General features: G+C 45.3%; 1 protein-coding gene across 1 annotated transcript in view; it reads right to left on the reverse strand.

Annotated features, from left to right (window-relative positions):
* The window catches only part of COL6A5 (collagen type VI alpha 5 chain), a 137,028-nt gene that overhangs the window by 76,013 nt on the left and 33,128 nt on the right, over positions 1-27,887 (reverse strand). Inside the window, exons 2-8 of the mRNA XM_017346727.3 lie at positions 24,321-24,416; positions 21,665-22,264; positions 16,274-16,906; positions 11,529-12,089; positions 8,679-9,233; positions 5,404-5,979; positions 1,436-2,011 (exon numbers count right to left, since the gene is read on the reverse strand). Coding sequence (XP_017202216.2) covers positions 1,436-2,011; positions 5,404-5,979; positions 8,679-9,233; positions 11,529-12,089; positions 16,274-16,906; positions 21,665-22,264; positions 24,321-24,387 — 3,568 coding nt within the window. The 5' untranslated portion in view covers positions 24,388-24,416. The remainder of the gene's footprint in view (positions 1-1,435; positions 2,012-5,403; positions 5,980-8,678; positions 9,234-11,528; positions 12,090-16,273; positions 16,907-21,664; positions 22,265-24,320; positions 24,417-27,887) is intronic.

Consider the following 27,887-nt stretch of genomic DNA (forward strand, 5'->3'; position numbering starts at 1 on the left):
GACATGTTCAGATTCATATCATTGTTACAACCTGAAGATTGGGGCTGTCTTTAGAGATTATTTAATTTCCAGAGCTCACGAATGGCAACGGCTGCAAAGGCTCAGGGGGTGATGCAGATGGGTCAAGTGGCAGGCACTGAGGAAGTGAACTGTGGCACAGACACTCATCCTGGGACCTGTTGACTGATCAGTTCCCACCAGGAGTGGCCACATGGAACATGGGACCCAGTACTGTCAGATCTTCTGCCATTTCAAAGAGGAGCCTGAAATCTGGATTTTTAAGATGTAAAATCTTCAGTTTTTTTAAATGTAAACTTTGTCAACTAATTGAGCAGGCAGTCAACACTGGCTAGGACAAGTTGCACGTGCAGCTATTCACCTTGACCCCAGGCAGGTGCGCATTTTGCAGACAAGGAAACAGTGATGCATGCTGCTGTCACTGCTGAGCCAGGTTTAGAACTCTGGCTTTCTGCCTCCAGGCCCAAGACTCTTCCCACCTCCACTGCTGCACCCTAACAGGACAGTAAGAGACCTGCAAAGTGTGCAAAGACTAACAGAGTTTGTGACGGAAGTGGCTTCAACCACAGCAACTCTGGAAGCAGAAGCACTTGGGATTTTCTGCACGTCACCATCCACTGTTGCTTCCTGACATGCCACCCCCACCCTCCAAACGTCCAGCCACAGAGGGACAGCTATGCCCACTTGGCATTGACCGATGAAGTCCCACACGATGGATAAGGTCATCTCCACACACCCTGCCTGCCTGACTCTGCCATATCACCACTCACCTCTGGATTAAATAAATCCAAGTCTCTACTATGTCATGATAATGTGATGGTCATCATTCAAAGAAGAAAATATATACTCCTCCTCCCCCCCCCCACCCTAACACACACAAAAACAGAAAGGGCCTTCCAAGACAGCTTAGCAAAGTTCAAATACTGAAACTTCCAGCCAACACAGATTTCTTCTTCTTACTTCCTAAAGGATGCACAGCACTGTCCCAGAAGTAGAAAACAGAAATAGGTTGCTAAGGGTCAGGTGCTACATGGGGCATGATGCTTAGGTTGCACTGAGGGGACAGGACTCATCAGAGGACACAGCCCAGGGTCTCTTAGCCTCGGCACATCTCTCCTCATCTCTGTGAGATGCCAAGCGATCCCACAACTTCTGGGAAGAAGAAGAGAGGTCTCTTTCCATCAGACACTATTCCAAAGATATAAGAGGTCTTTAAAAAGTTCATGGAAAACATGTATTATGAAAAAACTATGGGATGGATTTCAAAAATTGTTCTGTACAATAATACAATAAACTCACTTTGGAATCCCATTTCCCCATGAACTCTGTGAAGTCCTCCTGTGCATTCTGTTGGAGCTGGCCCACCAGCCCCCCTTGGGTGATGGAGAAATGGGAGGTTGAGGTAAAGAGCACTCACTGGTTTTCCCACAGCTCTGGCAGATTTCACGGACCATTCTTTTTTGCACGTCCACATCCCTGAGTTTATTAAAGTTGTGAAGAGTGAGTATTTTCTCTGGGTTGCCTGTAATGGGCAGAAGCCGCTCCTTATGCACATCTCCTATGCCCAACACCAGGACACAAATTCCAAGGCGCTTCAGGGTTTTCACTGCATCTGCTACATCGTAGCGAGGGTCCCCAGAGATGATGACTACCAAAGTCTGGGGGACGCCAGCGTTTCCTCTCCCACCAGCGCTTGGGTCAAACATGTCGCTCACGTGCTTGAGGGCAAAGTCAACTCGCGGGAGCCCTTTGCTCTTGGCAACAGCCTGGATTTGGGTCTTCCACTGGCTTTCCGTCAGAGAGCTTTCCAACTCAATGATTTCCTGATAGCGGCTCCCAAATTGAGCCATTCCAATCTTCATTTTCCGAGACTGAATGTCAAAATTATCAATTAGGTCTGACAAGAAGGTTGCCATGGTAACGAACTCTGAGTCAGAGACCATATCAGAGCCGTCACAGAGGAAAACCACATCAGCTTCATGAAGATTACAAACTGCAATGGTGAAAAAGAAGGAATGATTTTTCTCCACAAATGGTCCTGAATTTTTCCTGAAATCAAATACTTAAATTGCTTTATTAACTACATAAATTACTCTGAATTAGTAGCAAATTGATAGACGTTAGCCAAAGAGAGAATCAATGGTTAGCCATCAAAAAGAGAAGGGAAATGGCGGAAGGGGAAATGATCAGATTTTCAAATCTTAATTATTTACGGGATTTGTTGGAGAATATATCACACTGAAAACTACTCAGAGAAGGTAGGAAGCTTGCAGCCATTTGGGGAGTGAAACAGCTGGTGGAAGATTCTCTCTCTCTCTCTCTCTCTTTCTGTAACTCTGCCTTTCAAATAAGTGAAATAAATGTTAAAAAAAAAAAAAGAAATAGAATTTAGAAGTCAAGTAACTTTCTCAAGAACATACGCCAGCACTGTGGCATAGCAGGTGAAGCCACCGCCTGCAATGCTAGCATCCCATATGGGTGCTGGTTTGTGTCCTGGCTGCTCCATTTCTGATCCAGCTCTGCTATGGCCTGGGAAAGCAGTAGAAGATGGTCCAAGTCCTTGGGCCCCCGCACCTGTGTAGGAGACCTGGAAGAAGCTCCAGGCTCCTGGCTCCCTGATTGGCTCAGCTCCAGCCATTTGGCCATTTGGGGAGTGAACCAGCGGATGGAAGACTCTGCCTTTGCCTCTGCCTCTCTGTAACTCTTCTTTACAAATCTTTAAAAAAAGAAAAAGAACATACAAGAGTGGGACTCTTTTCCTCTGGATCTCTTGATTCTTTTACCCTAAAATCCAGCACTTCTTACCCTGAATTAAAAAACAAACAAACAAATAAAAAACTAGGAGCTGGAACCGTGGTACCATCTTCCCATATGGGCACTGGTTCAAGTCCTGGCTGCTCTACTCCAATCCAGCTCCCTGCTAACAGCCTGGGAAAGCAGCAGAAGATGGTCCAAGTGCTTGGGCCCATGCACCCACGTGGGAGACCTGGAGAAAGCTCCTGGATTCTGGCTTCAGATCAGCCCAGCTCTGGCCATTGTGGCCTTTTGGGAAGTGAGCTAGCAGGTGGAGGAAATCACTCTCTGTGCCCTTTGCCTGTAACTCTGCCTTTCGAATAAATAAATAAATCTTAAAAATATATATTATATATTAAAACTTCATGGGACAAATGCTGGAGAGTAATAACCAGAGGATGGGGTCATCTGTCTGAAGTCTAATGTGAAATGTTCCAAACCCACGAGATGGCTTTCTACACTCAACTCTAACCAAACGCAATCGCCCGGGGAAGGGCCACACTAAAGGGATTACTAAAGCAAAGTCCCTGAGACCATGGCTTGCCCATGGCCACACAATTCTTTGTAAGTGAGTGTGGTGGACACAGAAGTGGCTGCACAGACAGACCTTCAAGCAAGGGCTTCCTGCCCAGCTGTGGGAGTAGTCAACAGACAACCTCCAGCTGTTGGCTCCTGCAGGGTCTGCCCCACTGCAGAGGGAAGCCATCTGAGGGTCGTCCCCTTCCCAGAGCAGCCCACATCCAGGGGCTATGTATAAGGGGGACCAAGCAAGAATCCCCTCCTTACTTATCCCCAGCCATTTTAGTCTAATGCTGGCTAACTCTAGTAGGCAGTACTTGGTTCTGATTGCTCAGCTGAGTTTGAAGCTCTGGTTAGCAAGCATCACCATTTGCCCACTTCTTCTGCCCATCCAGTTCGCCTCCTTTATTTCACAGGCGTGGATCCCTAATAAATACCCACAACCCAAACTGCATCTCAGGATCTCTGTCCAAAACGTAGGCATGGGAGTTGAGAATAAAGCAACCTCCATACTGTGATCTTAGTAATAGATTAGATTTAGATTAGATTAGTGATGATTAGATTTGGTAGGGGCCCAGTGAAAAACAAAACACCAAGCAGCTCATAGTCACACATTCCAAGTAGTAAGGGTGAGAAAACAGCTATTACGTTTAAATGGTACCACCAGGAGAAACAGAAGGTGACAAAGCTAGAGGACACAATAGGGCTCTAGGATTAAGTGTTGAGTCGGGAAAGTGGCAGATGATGGCTGAAACGTGACAGACAAGCTGAATGTAGGTATGTGGAGTAGGAGGACACGGTGTTCCTGGTGCACTAAGACATGGAGGAATTTCATGATGACGGGGCAGACTGTGAAGAGAAGGTGGGATGGGCGAAGTTGGAGAGGTGGACAGAGGCTAGGTGGAGCTCAGAAGTTTAGAAATCACCCCAAAGGCAGTTAGCAACCTATAAAACTGCAAGTAGATGAATGGCATAGTCCAGTGTTGAGAACAGACGGGATGGTGGTAGGACAGATGGATAGGGACAGATGGGAGTCCAGGGACAAGACAGAACAGGCAGGAGGAATTAGAGGTCCTGCAGCCTCAGAAAACAACATACTTCCTTAGATAAAGATGATATCATCAATCAATATTGAAGCCAAGCAGATGAATGTATTGCTTATTTAAGTGAAGCTAAGGAGATCAGGCATCATATCACCCAGCAAGGTAAATGCTGACCTGAGACAGAATCTGGGGTAAGACTTGTGTGGGACTGGACAGGTCACAGAGATGGATATGAGTGTAGGTGAGTCTCAGAAATATGACTGTGGTTGAACACAGAACTAGAGACAGGAAGGAAGCAAGATGGGTCAGACCTTCTGAGGAGGCACCACAGCCCTCCCTAGATGACTTGCCAGTCTCAGCTGCCTTAGAGACCTGCAGCAAATCCCACCCCATTTTTAAGCAGATGTGATGCCTCCAACCTACTCACCCCAGGGGTAGCTCGTGTCTTCAGCTTCATCCCCTTCCCTCCCTGTTTCTAGTAATGAGTCTCGATTTCCCAGATTCGACTCCCATAGCCCTCCCTTGACACAAGTGGCTTTCATCCCCCCCCCCCACCAAAAAAAAAAAAAAAACACACACACACACCAGACCACCTTGGCTTCCAGTGGCCCCATAGGATGCTTCTGATGGTATTTGGTGGTCCCTGGATCTTTGAAGACAGAAGCCATGACACTGTTGAAGCCATGAAACTCTCCACTTGATTTGGCCTAAAACTGATGCCCGCTGGCTGCACCAAGATCATTAAGTGCATGGAGCTGCACAAGTAGCCATTGCATGGGTAAGGTGGACCCAGCCTGAGAAAGAGTCACTTTCTGAAGCTTTCTTGTATAATCTTTTCAATACGTGCTGTACTGGGAAGGTACCTTCATGCTCAATTAATCCACTTCCTCTAGAGATGACAAAAGGTGTCATCAAAGCAGAGAAAAATTCAGCCCATGACACCCAGGTAATAGACAGCCATGACTTGCAACGTATTTTTTTTTCAACTTCTAATGCTGCCCCCGTGGAAAGTTTAAAAATAACAACTTACCCTCCCGTGCATTGGTACACATACTTTCTTGCAGGGGCAGGTATACATCTTTCAGTTTGTCAAAATCCTTGACATGGATGGTGTTTTCTTTATTCCCTGCCATGGCCTCAAGTTCTTCTTGGTTGGCCTTCCCTACGCCCACTGCAATGATGGTGATGCCTTTGTTTCTTAATTTCAGGGCTGTGTCATTGAGAAGACGCCGATCGTGGGATTCCCCATCTGTGATGATAATCAGCATCTGCTTCACGTTTTGCTTGATGCGGCTGCCGTGCTGTTCCTCAAAGAGGGTAGCCGAGCGACCGAGAGCCTTAGCGGTGAAGGTGGACCCACCGGTGTCCCTGCGCCTCCTCAGATGCTCAATAATTGCCGAACGGTTTGAGTATGTGTTCAGGTAAAAGAGAATGTCAGGATCATCAGAATATCTGAGGGCTCCAAACTGAACTCGGTCCCTGCCAACATCTGACTTCTTCACCAAATGGATCGTCAGGTTAATCATGCTTTCTTGCTGTTCTGAATTTATGCTGCCTGAATGATCCAACACGAACACGACGTCTAACAGTTGAATCCTTTTACAATCTGCAAAAGAGGAGCAAGAGAAAAATCATAAACTTTCTACAGTGCGTTCTACACAGAATGCTGAGAAGGAAAGCAAACTGACATCCCCACGAGCCTGTGATGTGCCAGAACATCCCATCCCACTGATTTCTTAGGGGTGCTGTTGCTAGTTTACAGAGCTAGAAGCTGAGGCTCATGAAGTGCAACTTCCCCAGATCACAGTTCCGAGGACACTTATCCCCTTATTTACAAGACTCTACAGTCAGGAACCCTTGTGCTGCTCCACTCTCCTCTGCCATATCTCATCAGCACATGTAACACCCTTTGCCAAGTAGGCTTTCAGCTCAAAGGAATATCAGAAGTTAGCTCAATCCCAATATAATGGAGAGACACCCTGATGTTTGCCAAACTGGCCTGCTGTTCTAGAGAGTTCAGGAACTCCTTGAATAAGCCCTACTCCCTCTGGCTCCAGCTTCTCGTGAGCTTCCAGCAGTCAAACCTTGCCTGCGCATCACACCTCTGTACACTTGTTTTTGCTCCTTCCTCTGACTCCTAAATTCAACTCAAAAAATAAGCAGAGTCTCCTATTACCTCTTCCTTGTGTCCAAGGCCCCCTCCACATTAGAAGCCAAGCAATCACTCTGGCCAGGTCACCAAAGTACATGTACCCTCCCTCCTCTCCTCTCCCTTTTTCTTCTCTCAGTAACTTATAACATGAGCTCATGCCTTCCAGTTTCATTTTCCCCCATTTTCCACATACCTGCCTTATTTCTGGCAGTGAAGTTTCAAATTTACAAGTCTCAGACAGTGTGGAGAGCCCAGGCTACACCTGTACAAAGCTGGGGCAGCTGTCCGCTGGGCTTTGTGATTAGTCATCACTTGACACCTGTTTATGAGTCAGCTAAAATTTCACCTTCTGCCATGGAGTGGGCCTCCATGAGCATTATAGTTTTCAAAATGAAGTAACACCAGGAAGAGCCCTGCAGGCTGCAAAGTTGGGTCTGAGGACTTTAGGGACACCTCTAAAGATGACCAAGAATTTACACACCACTCCCACTCTCGGAAGAAGGAAAAACTCGAATAAAGCTTCCAATTACCAGGGAAGTCTTAGAGATATTGCCTAAGACTCAGAGTTTACAGCCAAGCATTGTATTTGCTAACGTGATGAACATTTCACACACGTAATCATGAAGAACAAAGACTAAGGAGATTTCTATGTTGCCGGGGGGAAAACATGCAACAAACTTATTAATGTTTTGGTTTATTGTCTTAGTTGTATCTCAAACACAGATAACAGCCAGGGACAAACTTAAAAGCACTTTTGTTTTTAGTATATCTCTGGAGCCGGCGCCGCGGCTCACTAGGCTAATCCTCCACCTTGCGGCGCCGGCACACCAGGTTCTAGTCCAGGTCGGGGCGCCGGATTCTGTCCCGGTTGCCTCTCTTCCAGGCCAGCTCTCTGCTGTGGCCCGGGAGTGCAGTGGAGGATGGCCCAATTCCTTGGGTCCTGCACCCCATGGGAGACCAGGAGAAGTACCTGGCTCCTGCCATCGGATCAGCGCAGTGCGCCGGCCGCAGTGTGCTGGCTGCGGTGGCCATTGGAGGGTGAACCAATGGCAAAGGAAGACCTTTCTCTCTGTCTCTCTCTCACTGTCCACTCTGCCTGTCAAAAAATAAAAAAATTTTTTAAAAAAGTATATCTCTGAAGTGATAGCAGGTTCTCATTAAGTGGCATTAAAATTGATAGGCTCAAACTAATTTGAAAATCACTAGCATTTGCAATAAAAAATGATGACTATAAGTAAACAGAAAAAAGTCACAAATTAAAATTTTTCAAAGGTATAGATACATGAACAGGTAAATATAAAATACCTGATTGATAGAAGTTAAGGATAATAATGAAAATTGTACACTATATATCCAAAATACAAATGTTTAGGGTATTTTGGTGTTAGGTGCTTAAGAGACTGGATTTAATTTAACCAAGAAGAAGATAAGTTTGTATTTATAATTATTTACTCCTCACTAATAGTTATAGATAGCTAAGAAACAATTCCATGAAGTCATTTGAGATTAAAATTGGCTCTGGAAAAATCTGGGTATGTAAGTATTAAATATTTGAAAGTTTAGTGTAAAATTCTAAGACTTCCTTAGAAAATATATTTTAATGTTTACTTAATTATTTGAAAGGTAGAGAAAGAATATGAGAGAGAGAATATGAAAGAGAGAATATGAGTGAATGAGAGATCTTCCATCCAAGTTTCACCCCACAATGTCCTAAACAGCCACGGTTGGGCCAGGCCAAATTCAGGAGCTAGGAACTGAATCTGGGTCTTCAAATGGGTGGCAGGGACCCATATACCTGAGTTGTCATCTGCTGCCACCCAGAGTGCATTAGCAGGAAGCTGGGTTGTAAGTGGAAGAGTCAGAACTTGATCCTAGACACTGATGTGGGATGTGGGAGTCCCAAACAGTGTCTTCACCCACTGGGCCACAATACCACCCCGTCTTAGAATATATTTGAGGTCATGAAGGCCAGCCTATTTGGTACCAAGCAAGCTGCCAAAATTGTTCATCCAGAGGTATAGATGTTTTAATATAACTAAAACTTAACACCAAAGTCCAGGTAGAGGCCAAGCCCAGAATACAACACACAGTTCACCCACTGTTGAGTCAGTAGCTCACACCCTGGAGTCCCGAAGGATGGCTGGGTCACTTACCATGGAGAGTACACACGAGGAAGATGAGTTTCCTTTCTATCTCCTTTAGGTCCTCAAAGTTCTCAACATGGAAAACCAGGCTGCCGTCCCCACTGATCTCCTCCAGCTGCGTCCTGTTGGCGCCATACACCCCGACAGATAAGATGATCACACCCTTGTCTCGGAGAGCCACGGCAGGTTCTCTCACGTCATCCTGAGCTTCTCCATCCGTGATGAGGATGAGGAACTTTTTGACCCCGTGTCGGGCCCCCTTGGATTGAGTGAAGTATGTATCTATAAATTTGAGTGCACTTCCCGTCAAGGTGTTTCCAGTGATGAGAAGCATTCTGTCTATTGCATCTGAAATTTCTTTTTGGGTGAAGTACTTATTAAGTGGGAACTCTTCCTTATTATAATCACTGAACTGAGCAACACCAATTTGAGTTTTATCTGCACCAATTTGAATCTTAGCTAACAGGGTTTGCATGAAGCTTTTCATTTTCTCAAAATTTGCATATCCTATACTGCTAGAACCGTCCACTAGAAACATGATGTCAGCCTTCATGTCTTCACATCCTGTATGTCACAGAAAAGAGACCAGAAATAAACCAGGTTGGATAATCCAAATATGCAGAAACAATGAAGCAGTCGTAAGTGCATTAATGAGAAAACATTGAAAATTAACTCAAGCAACTACTGTTGCATATGAAAGTTCAGTTCGTTTTTTTTAATTGAATCTTGCCAACTAGAACCCTGAATCAGAAATCCACTGATGATTAACCATGGAGTTTTAAACAGGAAATGTAACTTCCAACATGTGTATTTATTCATTCTTGCATACATACATGCATTTATTGCTCATAGGCATTCACTCATAATTCTTGAGGCAAAGGAGGTACCAAGCATCAGGCTATGTGTCCAGGATGCAATGGTGATCAAAAGAAAAGGAATTAAACTAAAGTGATTAATTCCCAGGCTTCATGGGGCTAATATTCCAGGAGTATGTGTATATTCTTGAAAAAATGCAATTATAGGTAATCTTTAAATAGTCTTATATTCTTGGGTAACTTTGAGTTATTTGGTAACTCTGGAAGTCAATATTAAAGATTTAGTTGGCACATATCTGTTCAACATGGACTGCTCCTTTATATATACACAAAGTTGACACATAGCCTATGGATTGAAAATGAACGTGTATGTGCTTATGTGTAAATGTACATAGAAACAAGACCAATTTCAATAAGCTATTCAAAACAGTGTTATTAATTCATGATATACATGTTGTTTGCTTATATAGCATGCAAGTATATTGTCTTATATGTACCTTCTTGGTCTTATCTCTTTTGTATGTGTGTCTAATTGTATCTTCTTAGCCACCTCCACCTCAGCATCATGGGGTATATCCCACACTAGTTGAAATTAAATACTTAGCATCAGCCATATATGGAAAAATTAGAAGATGTTAATTATTTTTTAATAACTTGGGCTGTGTAAAGCCAATCCTCTGATCCACCAAGGAGATTAGCATCCCTATTTTAGGACCCACACTGCCATAAGCCATCTAAAAAGTGGTAAGCTGAGAAGTCACTGAAGGTGTATGTGGCCTTGGCAAAGCCCCATTACTGCAAAGTGTAGAAGACGATCTTCCACGCAACACACATGCAGGAATGGACTTCTACACGTAGGTTAACATCACAGGGTCTACCTTCTTTGGCTGACTCTTGTTTCCTAATATCTGTTTTTCTCGTTTTTTTATGCTAATACATTTCAGCCATGTAGATGGATGCCCAGCTAAAGATTACCTTTCCTAGCCTTTGAAACTAAATGTGGCCCTGTGACTCAGTTTTGCCCAATAGATAAGAGCAGATGTGAGCTGGCCACCTCTCAGTCTAATCATTAAAACAACTCGGTGTAGTGGGCTCTCTTGGTCCTTATCCCTTTGATTCAATGTGATGGGAGATGACAAGAAAACTGGAAGCTACAGCTGAGGATGGAAAAGCCCCTCCACCGGAGCCTGACTGCTCACCTGAACTATCATATAAGAAAGAAACAATACTGAATGGGATGGAGCCTTTGTCCTAGCAGCTTACCTGGCTTTACCAGGACACCACGCCTCACTTCTGCGTCTGCTCTGGGACGTACTTGTGTTTTCTAGCCCCTCAAGCTTTGGGTGTGCAGTTTGCCTGCCTTTCTGTTCATCTCATGATTCATTTCTTCATCTACAGTTGGTTTCTGCCTCAACTTATAAGTCTGATTCCCTTTTTATAGGGGAGCACTTCAAAAGGGTTCATTGAAAATGAAATTAAAAGATATGTTTATTTTGCTGCAGAAACATTAAAAATTCATGCTCCTCAAAAGGTTCATGAAAATACATATTACGCAAAATCTATCAAAGTTAACTTTTTTTTTTTAATAAAAATTCCATTTCCACAAACTTTTTAAAGTACCCTCTTCTGTGAGGACTTTTCAGGCTCAAGTGAAAAAATGAGTTGAACCTTAGTCTACCTAAAGCCAACACTCATATCCTTGCTACTGCTCTCACCTGTACACACACACACACACACACACACACAGCTCACGTGTAGATTAGAGTGTCACTCCACAGCAGTGGGCTTCTCAAGGCCATGATACTGTTAACAATCTTTCTATTTTCAGCTTCCCAGATGGTGCTGGGGCACTCTCTATAGAGAGATTCTCTGATCTTGGCAATTGGTTAAACTTGAGGTGCTGAACCCCTCCATGATGATTAAGGAAGTTAGCAAACTGTCAGCCAGACAAGTGGTCACATTATGCCTTGTCTCCGGCTGGCCACTAATGTGCCTAAAGTAATCAGTGGAATAAAGAGAAGGAAGCCTTATTTGTTGCAGATACCTTTTTCTGTGCAGATGCTATGGACAATTTCCTTTTTTATGCTCTTTAAAGCATCAGTATTCTGCCCAAAGTTAACCCTTTCTTCTTCCCCAGCAATTTGCAGCAGTTCTTTTTTATGGGCCTTCCCGATGCCGATCGCATGGGTGCTGATCTGTTCAGCCCTTATTCTCTCTGCAGGCCCCAGGACTTCATCTTCAGACTTCCCATCAGTCAGCACAAGGAGGTAACAGGGCACCTGGCTTGCCCTCGTCTTCCTTCCCTTCTTCATGATGGGCAGGATGAAGTCCAGGGCTTTCCCGGTGAGAGTGCCGCCTTTAAGTTGCTTGATGTTGTAAATGGCCTTTCTTAAGCCACTGTTATCATGATAGACATCAATGTCAAATTCTACTGCCCTGTCATTTGAGTACTGCACAACACCCACACGGACTTTATCTGGGCCGATGTTAAACATATCTGTCACCGCCAGCATAAATTCCTTGATTTGCAAAAACTGTTTGTCCCGGATACTGCTTGAGCCATCAATGAGAAAATAGATATCAGCTTCCTTTGTATCCACACAGCCTGCAAAAATAAATAAATAAATAGAATGTAGAAAATGCATTCCTGTTAATTAGAAGAATCTTTATGGATTTGTTTGTGGGTTTATGGAGACACATAAGGTGGTGGAGGTTCCAAAGGGTGAGGACCCTTGGTATTTGCCCCAACCCTGTGTACTTCCTCGAGCAAGTTCATGTCCATTTGCTCCCTTAAAATTTGCAACCACCTTAGGAAGAAATTGCAGTAAAGCAAGGCATAGCAGTTTATCTAAGGTCACACAACCAGTAGATTAAAGAGTATGGTGAAATCCCAAAAGCTCCAGGCTCAACGTGAGGCAGTTTCTCGAGAACTGACATCTGCCTTCGTGGATGGTTTATGCTTTATCATGTTTGAGAGCTATCATAGGGTTGATGACTACCTATTCTTACTACCCCGAAACTTCTTCATCTCAGAGTAGATGAAGTAGAACAGTATATTTAAAGCTAAAATCAAATCGTAGTACTCTTCTGATGAAATGCTGCATCACTGAATTTAGAACTTAAAAATAAAAAAAAAAATCAGGCTCATCTTTCCTCCTGCTCTTCTTGCTGACCTACTTCCAGCAGAGCTGCTCACTCAGTGCGTGCTCCAATCACACGGGGCTTCCATTGCTTGAATTGCCTCAGGGTCTTTGCACTTGTCCTTCTCTTTCCCTGGAATATTCTCCCCCTCACACGCTCCCCTGGTTTGTTCCTTCTCAGCATGGATGTGCCAAGTCAAACAGCAGTTCTTGAAAAAAGACCCTGGCTTCCCCTCTGCCTGGAGCCCAGGGCTCATTTCCTATCGCGCTGCCTGTTAATTTTCTTTGTGGCACTTTCTGAAATCAGCCTGCTTGTTTATTCGTCAGCACAGCCTGTTTCCCACCACAGAATGTCAGCTCCACAAGGAGAGACTTGGCCTATCTTTCTGCTTCTGCCCAGGAGGCCCAGCACATAATATGATGGAAGCATTTTTCTTAAAAAAAAAAAAAAAAAAAAAAGACCTTTCGATGTGGCTTCCTTTGTTCAGGCAAATCGATTTTTTAAAATTAGTTTATTTATTTGAAAGGCAGAGTGACAGAGAGAGCGGGAGAGGGAGAAGGAGGGTGGAGGAGGAGAGGGAGAAGGGATACAGAGAGAGAGAGAGAGAGAGAGAGAGAGAGAGAGAGAGAGAGATCTTCCATCTGCTGCCTGCAACAGTCAGGGCTGAGCCAGGCCAAACCAGAAACTTAAAATGTAGGCGTCCCAAGTGGCAGCTTCACCTGCTACACTACAATGTCTGTCCAGAATCCTTTTTTTAATAAGTAGTTTAACTTTCATAATGGTGTGTTTACTATTTTTGGTCACTCATTGAAACAGGATAGAATAGAGAGCATATTTTCAAAATGTAGGTTATGTATGCCATTATCTGGTAGAGGCTATGCACTGACCTTTCAAATACAAGAGAATTTAATCATTTCAAAATTGTTTTCTTTCTTGACAATTCTTGGACTACTTATCACTACTGACCTTACTTTAGACTACCATTGTTCTTGAAGAGAGTAGAAATATTAGAAAAAAGTTTGACCCTGAGAATTAAACTATGGAATCAATACGTAAAGGATCAAGGCAAAGATAAGCCATTATCTGAAAAAAATATAGGACTGGTTCCAGGCAAGCAAAACTTGAAAACCTCCAAGATGAATTAATTTGTATATCTATCCAAGAAGTAGAATGGTCAGCCATGAAGGCGGGCAAACCATGAGCCCTGTGGGTGACTGTGGTGAAGCCTCATGACCACTGCCCAGAGCTGTGCTGCCACACCAGCTACTGGGCACATGTTACTCTGAAAAATGTGATTTAAGCTACTTAGCTACTTAAAATTCTATCAGATTGAAAGTCAACTCCTTCATTGTACATGTCAAGCACTCAACAGTTCCATGTTGCTAGTGGCTACCGTATTGGACAGCAGACATATAGAACATTCCCATCATTACAAAATTTTGATTGGACAGTGCCAAAGAAAAATGTGTCTCTTGGGTCAAGGCCCCATCTGTACAGTTATCTATACAGACAGATGCAGGAGTCGATATGCATATTCAATTTTAAAATACAGACAGCTATCCAACCGGATGCCGCTAGGCATTTCAATCATGAAAGGAATGCTCTTACTCTGATTTTGCAGTCCCCAGCAGTCTTTTGATTTACAGTTGAGCTCCTTCCTTGCCATACATATAGGTTAATAGAAGTCTACCCTTGACTCACTGAAGTACCGTTCAATCTGTAATCCTGCTTACGGACAATAAGCAGTCCTTCTGGAAGTCCCTTGGCTTTGCTTTGATCCCATACCTTCCCATTTAGAATTTCTATAATACAAAAATAATTTTTGGACACAGCATTGTAAAGTCCCAATACCACACATTCATCCTAAGCCATAATAGTTGGTACTAGACCAAGGCAGCTCCCATTCTGAGGGACTCCCCTACATATCATTCGGGAGGTAACAGGGGACTTGTTTCTTGCTACTACTTTGAAAATCTAGGACCATCGCATCCTGCCTTCTACCTACTAGTCTGAGTTGAAAGTTAGCTTGTATATCATTGGAAAATTACAATTCTTTTCCAAATGAGTGCTGCCAAATTCCAATGTCAACTGTTTGGAAGCATCTTATCTGTAAAGAAAAATATACGCAGATGACTCAGAATTAGATAAACTCCAAAAATCATATTAAGTATCTCCTGTCATAAACCTTTAAAAAGAGCTCAGTAAAATTACAGCAGATTCACAAAACATCTTAAATAGCAAATCCTTAACTAGGAAGAAAGGAAAAAAGATAATTTAAAAGATCAAAATGTGGGAATGTAAGCATGATTGGACTCAAAGACCTATGTAGAAGGATGATCTCTGCAAGACTTTAAAAACAAAATGCTGGCACTGACCTATATAACCAACAACATAAGACATGTTAAACAAATGACAACATATCAAACACCAAAGTATTTTCCCAATCTAAAAAGAATTTTGAAAAAGAATACTTAAGGAAATGGATAAAATTCATAATATAAAATTGATAGAAAAGTGGCTAAGATTAATTCTATTGGTTAATCCCTAAATTCATTTTCCCTTTCTCCTACATTAATGGGCTCCCAGTTTTTAATCTCCAAACGTGGCTGTCCCAAATGAAGACTACATGTCCAAGTTCCCATCTCTACAGTGAGGTGTGACATGTGACAAAGTTCTGGCCAATGGGATATAAACAGAAGTGGAGTGTGTGATTCTGGGTGTATTCTTGAAGGAAAGTGGGCAGAGAGCAGAGACTTGCCCTTCTTCCTATTCATCTTCCTTGGTTGCTGGATGTGAGTAGATTACCTGGAACAGCTATCTTGGACTATGATTCTAGCAATGGAGGCCACAAACAACAATAGAAAGAAATAATAAAACAGAAAGAGACAGAGTCCCTGACCCTGTGATACAACACGCAAATTCCGTCTGCCTACCTCTGGACTTTGTGAATCAGTAAAAACTATTTTACCCTGTTTTAATCACTCTTGTTTTGTTTTGTTTTTCTAATAGTCAGGCTCAAATGTATTTGGAACGGACACACTACCCACTTGTATATACCTGCAATGTCCAACATGACAGCCATTAGATACACATGACTGTTAAACCACATTTAAAGTTCAGTTCTTCATCACACTAGCCACATTTCCAGTGCTCCACAGCCACACACAGCTGCAGGCTGTGGACAGAGAACATCACCATCATCACAGGTGATGCAGAAGGCACGGTTGTCTGCATTGTGGCACCATTCTTGCAACCCGTGGTGGTCTCTGTATGTGCATGAGTGGAGTGAGGGAGACAGAGAAGAGACTAAAGACAAGAGAAAGAAATGCTAAGAATGGGTTTATCTGAAGATAGGATTACAAGTGGTTTTATTTTCTTCATGCTGACACTATAAAAAGATTTTTGTAATCAACATGTTACTTTTTCACACTTTCCTTTGGTTATGTTGAACATGCTACAAAATTGATCTATTATAAGGGCATTGTTCAATGATCTTTAGTAAAGGTATAAAGTTGTGCAACCTTCACCAAAATCCAGTCTTAGGACATTCCCACAATTCTAGAAAGTCCCCTTATGCATTTACAGTCACTCTTCACTCCTGCCCCAGCCCTGGGCAGCCACTTGTATTATTATAAAAAACAAACATACCAGTTTTATCAAGTTCCATTTGTTCTGCCACAGTAGAAACTTGGGCCCATATTTCATTCTGGAGCTTTTTCATGAACTTTGTGGTGTAATTTCCCAAGTCTGCATAGGAGCTCATGACGGAAACGGACTGCCCAGGGGGGTAAGACACTATTTCTTCCAACTGGGTACTGTTAGCTCCTTGGATGTTCACGGCAAACACAGTGACGCCCTCTAGCCGGAGGTCCAGTGCGGCATCGCGCACCTCATCGTCCGAGGGTCTGCTGGTGACCAGCACTGCGATCTGAGGCACGCCCTGGGCCCGTCGGCTGCCTCCGGCCTCCGAGAAGCCTTCTCTCCTCAACTGCTCAATGGCAGCTCCTGTATGGGCTCGTCCAGCCTGGAGAGAAAGTTTCTGGACCTGCTGCTGGAATTCAGATTGGCTCCTGCTGGATTTCAGAGAAGAGACAGTCTTGGTGCTAGTGCTGTAACGCATCAGCCCAAGCCGCGTGCAGTTCTCCTTCACGTCCATGGAGCTGCTGATATCTTCCAGAAAAGTCTGCAGGTGCCTCAGGTTTTGTCTGCTCCCGAGTGACTCATCCACCAGGAACACGAGGTCGGCCAGTGAATCTTTCTGACAGGACATAGGGAGGGGAACTACAGGAGAGAGAAAGCAGGAGGATTAGCATCAACCACTGGCCCTGGAGCAAAAAGGTACTTCGCTGATTGTCAAAAGGCATTAGTGAAGACAGCGGAGTTGTGGAAGAGGCAAGTCTTACATGGTTATGGACCCCAGAGGCTTTGCACATGGTGTCCCTTCTATCTGCAGAACGTTTCTTCCCAATATTCCTGCCATACCCCACCACCATTGCCCACTACCATCATCTCCATGACCACCCCCCCCCCCACCACCACCATCTCCATGGCCACCACCACCACCATCATCCTCTTCCTCCAGGACCACCGTCACCATCACCACCTCTCTGCTGGGGAGCAGGGATGTGCAAGCAGAAACATCTCTGACCTCAGGAAGCTCACGTTCTACAGAGAGGGCAGATAACCTGGCTGTATTATTGTAGACAGCAATAAGTGACAGCAAGGAAATCACACAGGTGAGTTGGCTGAGTGACAGTGCTGGGGGTATGGAAACAGGGGACTTAACTGACCTTGGCCATGAAGAAACCAAGGAAGGATTCTCTGAAAGAATCACATTTAGTTGAAAAATGAATGGGGAGAAGGATTCAGCCATGGGGAGTTCTGAAGAAAGAAGCATTCTGCAAGAAGAACAGGAAGAGGCGGGAACAAGCAAGGAAGAAGCCCAGAGTGGGCCAGTGAGTGATGGAGACAAGGGTGGGTGAGGTCAGAGAGAGGCAGGGTCCACATCGCCTACAAGCCACATGGTCGGATTTAAATCTTTTAAGTATCACTCCTGTTGTTGAAGCGAAATGATGAATTCATGGAAACCAACTGCCCTGGTCCAGAAACAGGTAATAGTTCCTGGACAAGAACAGCAGCAGCTGAAATGGAGCAACAGGGGCAGTTTTGAGCCATGACTTAGAGGCAGAACAGAAGACTTGGTACACTGGATGCAAGTGGGGAGAACAAACGAGGAAGTGGTGGAAATCCCTGGTTTCAGGGCTAAACAGCTCAGTGAATGGTTGGGGTCTTTTTCCAAGCGAAGGATAAACAAATTACAGAGGAAATTCCAGAGTTCCGTTTCAGGCATGCTGAGTTTGGGATACTACTGAACATCTGAGAGGAGATGCCAGGTGAGCAGTTGATTATGGGTATCTGCCATACAAGGGAGAGCACACCATGCTCACATAAAACAGCTGCTCAGAAGAGCACGGGGGGACGAAGCTCAAGTGTGGAAAGTGTAACCAAGAGCTACCCAGGAGCACTGCAAACTCATGGAAGGTGGGAGGTGCATCGTATTTATTTCTAGCTTTCCAGTACCTGGCACCTGTGGTAGCTCAAAACTATTTATGGAATTAAAAATAATTCACATAACCCTACCAATCAACTCTAAATTCTACACGGTTGGATTAAATAAACTCCCAGCATGACTCGCTCAGGTTAGTATCTATTAGTAAATAGTTGTTACTCTTAATAATAGCAAGCTGGGCAGAATACCATAGAAGTCACTTCACTTATATCATAAGGTAGACACTACTACCTCTACTTCACGGGTAAGGAAACAGAAGCTCTAGATTTCAATGACGTATTCAATGTCATGTGTGGCCAAGCCAGGGATGGAACCCAGATCTTCCTGACTCCAATGCCCTGCTGCAATGTACTGCTGCGAGATAAGTCAGGAGAGAGAAGCATGATCAGCAGTGAGCCCTGGGAGAAGATGGTGGGGGCAGGCTTTTGGCATAGTCGTTAAGATATCCCTTGGGATACCCACATCCCATATCAGAGGGTCTCACTTCAAGCCCTGGCTCTGCTCCCTAATCCAGCTCCCTGCTAATGTGCACCCTGGGAGTAGATGGTGGCTCAAGTGCTTGGGTCCCTGCCACCCACGTGAGAGACCCAAATTTGGTTACCAGCTCCTAGCTTCAGCCTGGCCCAGCCACGGTTGTTGCAGGTATTTAGGGAGTGAACCAGAAGATGGGAGATCTCCTTCTCAATATCTCTTTCTTCCTCTTCTTCCTCTCTCTCTCTCTCTCTCTACCTTTTAAATAAATAAATGTTTAAAAAATATAAAAGAAGGTGGTGGAGCCCACTGCCTTGAAATGCTCAGGCTAAGAGGCCACTTAGAGGGATGAAGAGTCTCTAATCTCCCAGAGGGAGGGGAAGCAGCACACATGGCCTAGGAACTTGCTATGCATCTGCAGTGCCCCCAGGGCAGGAGGAGAGATTGGGAGATGAAAAGGGAAAGGAACTCGCCAGTACCCAGGGACAACACTAACTGTAACCCTCACCAAACCCCATTTTCTCTTCTTGGCCATAGAGCTAGATTGACTTCCCAACTTCACATGGGTGTGGCCTCGTGACTAAGATCTGCCGGTGACACATGGGTATAAGTAGCCTCTGTCTCTTCCAGGTGTGGCCCACAAAACCCTCCCAGGAATGGTCTCCCATCTTTTTCCCCCTCCCACCAGCTGTGTGCCAAATCCCAGGGCATTTGGGAAGGCAGATTTGAAAATAGAAGAGCTATCACATAGACACCTGAATAGAGGAAAGACAGCTGGCCACCTAAGCACCAGCACCATAATATGACAAGCAGAATGATGTCATTCTTTGGGAAATCCATTACTGAAGCCTAGGCTCATCTGACTAAAAGCAAATCAGCTGCTAGTTACAATCATGGCACTGGAGATTGGTGGAACAGGAAAGAAGTCCCAAGATCAAGTTCAAGATCATCTCACACATATAACAAATGAGAGTGCTGATGACAATCACTCTTCCAAGGTCGTAGAGCCAGCCAGCCAGTGGCATTGTCTGCAGCTTTTTAAAAAATTTATTTATTTATTTGAAAGGCAGAGTTACAGAGAGAGAGAACGAGAGACAAAGAGAAAGGTCTTCCATCTTCTGGTTCATTCTCCAAGTGGTTGCAATGGCCAGGACTGCGCTAGGCCAAAGCCAGGAGCCAGGAGCTTCTTCCAAGTCTCCCTCATGAGTACGGGGGCACAAGTAGTAGGGTCATCCTCCACTGCTATCCCAGGGGCATTAGCAGGGAGCTGGAATGGAAGTGGAGCAGCCAGGACTTGAACTGGCACCTATATGGGACGTTGGCATTGGAGGCTGTAGCTGTAACCCACTGCACCACAATGCCAGCCTTTGGCTGCATCTTTTGACCTTGAGCTCAGGCCATATTGCACCACACCAGTTAGCTTTGTGGGTCTTAGTACTAGATAGCACCTGCTCAGGATGGCCTCCTGTCACTAACGGAGCACAGAGGCAGCCAGGAAAGTCCATGATGCTGAGGACTCTTCCTCCCTTCCTCTGGAGAGAATGGCTGTGTCCCCTCATCAGTAATCAGCAGGGCACACTCACTGGGCACGTCCCTGGCTTGCCCTGTCAGCGCCCACTCAGCCAGATGGCGTGTACAGCTTCCCATCTCATTCTCTCCAGGATCCATTGGTGCCTTCTGGGAGCAAGTGAATTCGCACTCAAGGGGCTTCGGTCACGGAATCTTTGTGGCGAGCTCACTCAAGACACAAATGAGTGCCTTTCAAGTGGGAGGTTGTACTATCAGGAGGCAGAGGTACTCCTCATTTTGGTCTAGGGCACAAGAATAAAAGTACATAGGAAAATGGTCCTCCTGCACTTCTGCACGAACAGCAAAGACTTCCAAGGGGCTGAAGGCAAAGCACTGCTGCCATCAGCGGGGGGAGGGGAGGTGGCTTACAGAGAACAGCAGATGGCTTCTCGGCCTGGAGTCAGAATTCTCTCCAAGGAACCGGGTTGTGGCGGCCAGGGTAAGAGCTGCTCTTCAGCAGCTTTCCACAAACAGGCCTCAACGTGGATGCTGCAGCCTTGGCAGGAGGGGCTGCAGCCACACAGGGCACTGCTGGGTGTTCTCAGAAGTAAGCTGGGAGAATTGCAGGTTGGAGTGTGTGACGGCTGAGCTCTTCCATCACGTAAGAAAAGGGTCTTGAGTCAATTCATTGTGGGTTGTTTCCCACTGATCTCATGATGGGTTGTTTCTGACAGCCCGTCAGCCTGTCAGAAGTAGTTACGACAATTATTCACTCCAAAGATTGACTGTCCTGGAGTATGCACTATTATTGAAAGGCAGCTCTTCAGGAAAAAAAAATGTTTAAAAACTAAGAGATGCATCTGAATAACAAAAATGTGGAAAAGATACGTCTTCGATGTGGAAAATGTCAGTATAAAATAACCGCAGGGCTGCGAGAGAAAATGAGGTGAACCTTTGGTTTTTGCGGGTCTTGGCGCTCACTGGGGAGATTTTGCCTCTGAGGTCCACAACAGTCCAGCACAGCTGGAGGATGCAGAGCCCCCAGTGCCCCCGCTGCCCACCTGAGAACACTCCTTCTGCTGTGCGCTCCCAAGACTCTGACAGCTGCTTGTGGACATCACCTCCTGGACTCACCACGCCCACAGAGACTCACCACGTATTAGCCGACTGGCACGTATACAGTATTCACTGCATGCCTCACACCACACCAGGACTACGAGGGAAAGACAGCAGCCAAAGATCTTTCCACATCTGTAGGACTCAGTTAATCACTCACAGGGAAACAGCACACCACAGTAGACCCAAAGAATACAGATAGAAACACAAGTGGCCAGTTCTGTCTCGTGATGAGAAGGACGGCGTGACACATACAGAAATGCATCAGATGTTCAGAAATGTCCACGACTGCAATATGGCTAATCACGGAAACGCAGATAGGTATTGTGAGAGAGGAGGACGGACAGACACAGATCCATGAGGGGCACACGTACCTCCCACGTCAGCATCCACGGCCGCGTCCCTGTACTGCACCGCGTCCCTGATGGCCTGCGTCACGTTGTGCGAGAACCTGCTCAGGTCCCGGACCGTCCGGAGGCTGAAATGGAACTGAGACGTGGCCATGGCCTTGACGTCTTCCTCAGCGGCCTTCTGCACCCCCACGGAGATGATTCGCACCCCGTCTCGCCGCAGGGCCTCCGCAGCCGCCCCCACGTCGTCCTCGGACTCGGCCGAAGCCAGGACCACCAGGACCGGGGGGAACTCCTTCTTGTCTCTGCCGTTGGGGGCTGCGGAGAAGTAGGTCCTGTGCGCCTCCCGCAGGGCGTTGCCGACGCGCAGGGAGCCGCCCAGGAACTCCACGTTCTTCTTGAGGTGGTTCAGCATGGGGCCCTTGCCCTTGAAGGTGCCCAGCTCGAACTCGCTGTGGAGCTGGTCGCTGTACTGGGCCAGCGCCACGCGGAACTTGCTGGCCTCGATGGGGAGGCTGGTGATCATCTTGTTCAGGAAGGCTTTCACGAAAGGGAAGTTCTTAATTCCCAGGTGATCCGAGCTGTCCACCAGGAACACCACGTCGCCATACTGAGGGCCCGGCTCTGTAAAAATAAAATAACAACAAGCAAAGTCAAGGTTAGTGTTGAGCCTTCACATTCTGGACTACAGTATTCATTCGAAACTATGTTCAGGTGCTTAGGGTATGAGAATCCCAAAGAAAATGTCTTCGGGAAGTCCAACGGAAGAAATTGCACATGTTTTGCTATCATGCCAGGCAAGACTTTTCTCTGAACTCGACAGAGACAACTGAAAATCTTTTTTTTTTTTTTAGTTCTGGGCCTTGAAGCTCTGTTGCTGTACTAAAGAAATCAGTAACACAAGACCACCCCAGAAGTTCTAAATTGGTCCGTGTACTAAGAGCAGTGTTTGGAAACAGTGAACAGTAAGCAGTTGTCTTGGGTTGCAGATCTGAGAGGGATTTTGGCCCATGGGGACAAGCACAGAAGAGAATCAGGATAGGACGGGGGAAGAAGCCACGGATTTCCACCAGTAAACTCCAGCTTTGGCCTGATCTGAAGGGCATTCAAAGATGACCTTTGGCCTGCTGGGGAGGGGCCTGCAGCATGGATCGGGGTACAGTTGTGTTTTGTACTCCCCTGAAAGTCACTCATCCGCTGTTTTCTACCCCAGTATTAGTGGGAAAGAGCTGTGGAGGGGGCATCCTCTTGGGTACGGTGGCTCTGGGAAACCCAAGAGCAATTTTCCTGAGGGTGAGGTTCAGCTGTGCGCAGCAGCCAGGGCAGCTCGGGGAGAGCGTGTCCACACGTGCGTCTGGGCAAGGGGAGGCCCCGGCAGCACCTCCTTCAGCAGGGGAGCTTGGCTACCTCGCCTCTCGGAATCAGTAATGGGCTGGGAAATGCCTCACGGCTGGCTCTCTCTTTCAAGGAAACTCGTCAGGAAATCACGGGGTAAACAGTATACATTGGAAAGACTTCTTTGAACTACATTTGCTGTAATTATAAGAAAGTATAAAAATTAGTTTTCACACTATACACCCACACAGGTTGAGTATCTCTTAAGTAAAATTCTGGGGACAAGATGTGTTTCGGATTTCAAATTTGGAATGTCTGCATATGCCTAGGGAGACGTCTTGGGGAGGCGACCCAAGTCTAAACACGAAATTCATTCAGTGTTTCATAGACAATTTGTAGATTCAGACTGGAGGTGATGCCATGAACCATTTTTTTTTTTGTTTTCAATGTATTTTCATTTTATTTGAAAGGGAAGGGGGAGAGAGTGAGAGTGAGTGAGGAAGCAAGAGAGAGAAAGGAAGAGAGGAGAGAGAGGAGAGAGAGGAGAGAGAGGGAGAGATCCATATATTGGTTCACTCCCCAAATGTGTGCAGCACCAAGGACTGGAATAGGCTGAAGCTGGAATCTCAGGGCTCCCGTGTAAGTAGCAGAGACCCAAGTCTTTGAGCTATCGTCTGCTGCTTCCCAGAGTGCTCGGCAGGAGGATGCTGGAATTGGAAGGGAATCCAGGACTCAGACTCAGCACCCCACTATGGGATAGGGATGTTCCAGGAGGTATAAACTGCCACACAAACACTGGCCCCAGATGCATCTGTGTTTGGACTGAGACCTGTCACATGAGCGCAGACGTGACACTTCCCTCTGTGGTACCATGTCAGAACTCCAAAAAGTTTCAGATTTTGGACATTTCAGATTTTCAGGCTTAGGCTGCTCAACCTGTATATTTCTTTTTTTTTTTTTTTAAAAGGAAGGCAATGATTTAGCCACCAAAATATTTATAATTTGTCTTCTGTGGGGAGTTCCTTTTCTTTCACTTCTTAAGGTCAGTATTCAAACTGACCTATAAATAAGTATTCTGATTCTATTCATAGAGATGTGGAGCGTTGAGATTTAAGCAAATCAATGAAAAATTAAAGGTTTTCCAGCTGGGTGTAACATAACTCATGACTTTGGCTTTGTGCCATCTTTGAGAGCTTCTGTTTGTTGAGATTGAATAATCTACCATTAGTATAAAATGCTGTGTACTTTGATTTTTTTAGTAAGTAAATTATTTCTCTCTGTTAATATAAACTTTGTTGAGACAAAAAAAATTCCTAAAAACAATAAACATAAAGAATACTGGTACCTGGACTCTGGTCTGCCAATGTTTCCATCCAAAGAATTAGGACAAACAAAATGAACAAGGTCTTCATTTTGCTAGTGAAAGTCTCTTGCCTCTGTTCTGGAAAAAAATTATTTATAATATTAAAAGCCCGATTGCATATCAAGAAACAGCTATCAGGATTGCTGGATTGGAGCACAATACACTGAAAACAAGTATCTCTCAAGATATGCCAAGAGTGTTTATCAGGCATTCATCAAGCATTTTGGAGTATTTGTTGAAACCAGATAATACTACTGTTTGCTGAGCCCTTCCCAGAGTTAAAGCACCTTTCTTAGTGCTTTTAAGTATCATTGAATTTAATCCTCATAACAAGCTTAGAGGGAATCAAAAATTTTATAGTTATGTGACACACAAAGGAATGGAGGTACAGGATAGAACAGGAGACTAACCCAGGCAAGTTGCCTGCAGTGCCCACGCTTGCAACCACCATGCTATAAATCTTATTGAAAATCTGTGTTCTTACAAAATGTATGCAGCTGCTACTCCTTTTTTTTTTTTCTTTCTTTTTTGAGAGGCAGAAACAGAAAGAGATGCCACCTGCCAGTTCACTCCCCAAATACCCACAGTGTCCAGGACTGGTCTGGGTGAGAAGCCATGAACTCAATCCTGGCCTCCCACATGGGTGCCAGGAACCCAATTACTTGAGCCATCACAGGGTCATGTTAGCAGGAAGCTGAAATTGGGAACCAGAGTCGGGCATCAAACCCAAGCACTCTGATAGGAGACGTGGGCATCTTCACCATTCAGCCAAACACCTGCCCCTTGCAGCCACTATTCTTCTATTGTTTTACCAACAATGACTATTAACAGGTTCATAACTGGGCTTAAAAATTCCAGCAGCTACCAATGTTTCTTTCTTCATGAAACCCTTATGAAAACTGTTCTATCATTTACACTTACAACCAATTTTACTAATTATTCTAGCATCCCTCTCCATGCAGCTTACAACCAATCAGAAAACTTCATGGAGCCACTTTCTTGGAGCCAAGCACCCAGGAAGCAGCAGGGAGGAAACACCATCCTAATAAGGCAACTAGAGGATAGCCAGCGCCATGGCTCAATAGGCTAATCCTCCGCCTGCAGCGCCGGCACACTGGGTTCTAGTCCCGGTCGGGGCATCGGATTCTATCCCGGTTGCCCCTCTTCCAGGCCAGCTCTCTGCTGTGGCCAGGGAGTCCAGTGAAGGATGGCCCTGCACCCACATGGGAGACCAGGAGAAGCACCTGGCTCCCGGCTTTGGATCAGCGCGGTGCGCCGGCCCCAGAGGCCATTGGAGGGTGAACCAACGGTAAAGGGAGACCTTTCTCTCTGTCTCTCTCTCTCTCACTGTCTAACTCTGCCTGTCAAAAAAAATAATAATAATAAGGCAACTAGAGGCTGCTGAGGCCCACACGTTGAGTGAGGGATTTTTTTTTTTTTTTTGACAGGCAGAGTGGACAGTGAGAGAGAGAGACAGAGAGAAAGGTCTTCCTTTGCCGTTGGTTCACCCTCCAATGGCCGCCGCGGCTGGCGCGCTGCGGCCGGCGCACCGCGCTGATCCGATGGCAGGAGCCAGGAGCCAGGTGCTTTTCCTGGTCTCCCATGGGGTGCAGGGCCCAAGCACCTGGGCCATCCTCCACTGCACTCCCTGGCCACAGCAGAGGGCTGGCCTGGAAGAGGGGCAACCGGGACAGAATCCGGCGCCCCGACCGGGACTAGAACCCGGTGTGCCGGCGCCGCTAGGCGGAGGATTAGCCTAGTGAGCCGCGGGGCCGGCCTGGATTTTTTTAAGAGGGCTACATCCGCCATCTTCACTGACTTTGAGTCTGGGCTGGAGAGTAGCTAGGGGACAGGACACCCCTTAAGCCTGTGAAGTGCTTCCCTCCCCTCACTCTATCAAGGCACCTGGACTCCAACAAACCTGTCAGTTAGGCACTGGCTCTGGGAGCACCATGGCCCTTTCATTGGACCAGGAGCCTTGTGAGACTGAGAGTGGATCCCTGCTCCCTGTGACTGTGGGAATTCCATAACTGTGCAATAGGGCATGCCATGGGGTGTGGCTGAGTTTCTGGGCAATCACTGTGTCTGGCTTCAGAGGCTCAGTGTTCGGTGCTCATACTGAGGAACTCACAGATCCTTTGTGTGGTTCATGCACCTGTTGGGTGAGGTGCCTGGGCACTGCTGGCTTATCCTGCTGGTTGGCTCACCTTGGCAGAGAGGGGCTGATGCTGCGATCACACTAATCAGTGTGACCATACCCACCACCTGCTGATGATAGAGGAGATCTGCCACACCCAAATGGGTGGCACCCTGAACTCTAGCCCCAGTGGGCAGTGAGCACTGGCCAGAGATCCCTGGTCACACCCAGCATATGCTTCTAGATATCTACTGAAGGAGCAGATACTCCACTAAGCCACAAAGGCATATTTCAAAGATAAAAGCCATCAGAAGGGTAATCAAACAAGCGTTCCCACAAATGCCTAAAAATAAATGCAGAAATACAAGAAAGTTGAACAGGAAAGACAATATGACTCCCCAAATGGAAAACAAAAACACTTCAATATTAGAATATGTGAAGTCAAGGAGATTGATGAAATACCTGAAAAGGAATTCAAAAGAATGACTATAAGATTACTCAAAAACACAGAGAAGCAAATGCATGAACTAAAGAAATCCATACATGACATGGGTGAAAAATTTTGCTATGAGAAAGAGATACTGAAGAGAAATATTAGAAATGAGGAATTCAATACAACAAATAAAAATATAGTAGAAAGCCTTAATAACAAACTTGTGAGGCAGAAGAAAGAATATCTGAGCTAGAAGACAAATCTTTGCAAATATCTCAGACAAAAAGAAGAATAAAGAGAAGAAGAGGTCGGCACCGTGTGCCAGCCGTAGCGGCCATTGGGGGGGGGTGTGAATCAATGGAAAAGGAAGACCTTTCTCTCTCTCTCTCTCTCTCTCTCTCTCTCACTGTCTAACTCTGCCTGTCCAAAAAAAAGATAGAGAGAGAGAGAGAGAGAGAGAATAAGAAGAAATAATTGGAAAAACCAAAATGATATTTGAGATTTATGGGATATTATCAAATGACCAAAATATCTGTTTTAAGAGTTCCTGATGGTGTGGAGAGAATGGGTTAGAAGACCAATTCAGTGAAATAATAACAGAAAATTGGAGAAAGATAGAGACAACCAAGTACCAGAGCACAAAGAGCCCGTAATAGACATAATCAGAAAAGATCTTCACCACAACATATTATGGTCAAACTTCAAAAGAAAAACATAAATAAAAGATTCTAAAATGTGCAAAAGAGAAACACCAGATTACCTTCAAAGGATCTCCAATTAGATTGACAGCTGATTTTTTTTTATCAGAAATCCTACAGGCTAGGAAAGAACAGAGAGACACATAGTCCAAGTCCTAAAAGAAAAAAAATCCAACCCAGAGTACTGTACTCAGAAAAGTTCTCAATTATAAAAGAAGGTGAAATAAAGACCTTCCAAACAGAAAATTAAAGACTTTGTCACCATTTGTCCAGCATTACAA

The sequence above is a fragment of the Oryctolagus cuniculus genome, chromosome 4 (assembly GCF_964237555.1).
Source record: "Oryctolagus cuniculus chromosome 4, mOryCun1.1, whole genome shotgun sequence".
NCBI lineage: Eukaryota > Metazoa > Chordata > Mammalia > Lagomorpha > Leporidae > Oryctolagus > Oryctolagus cuniculus.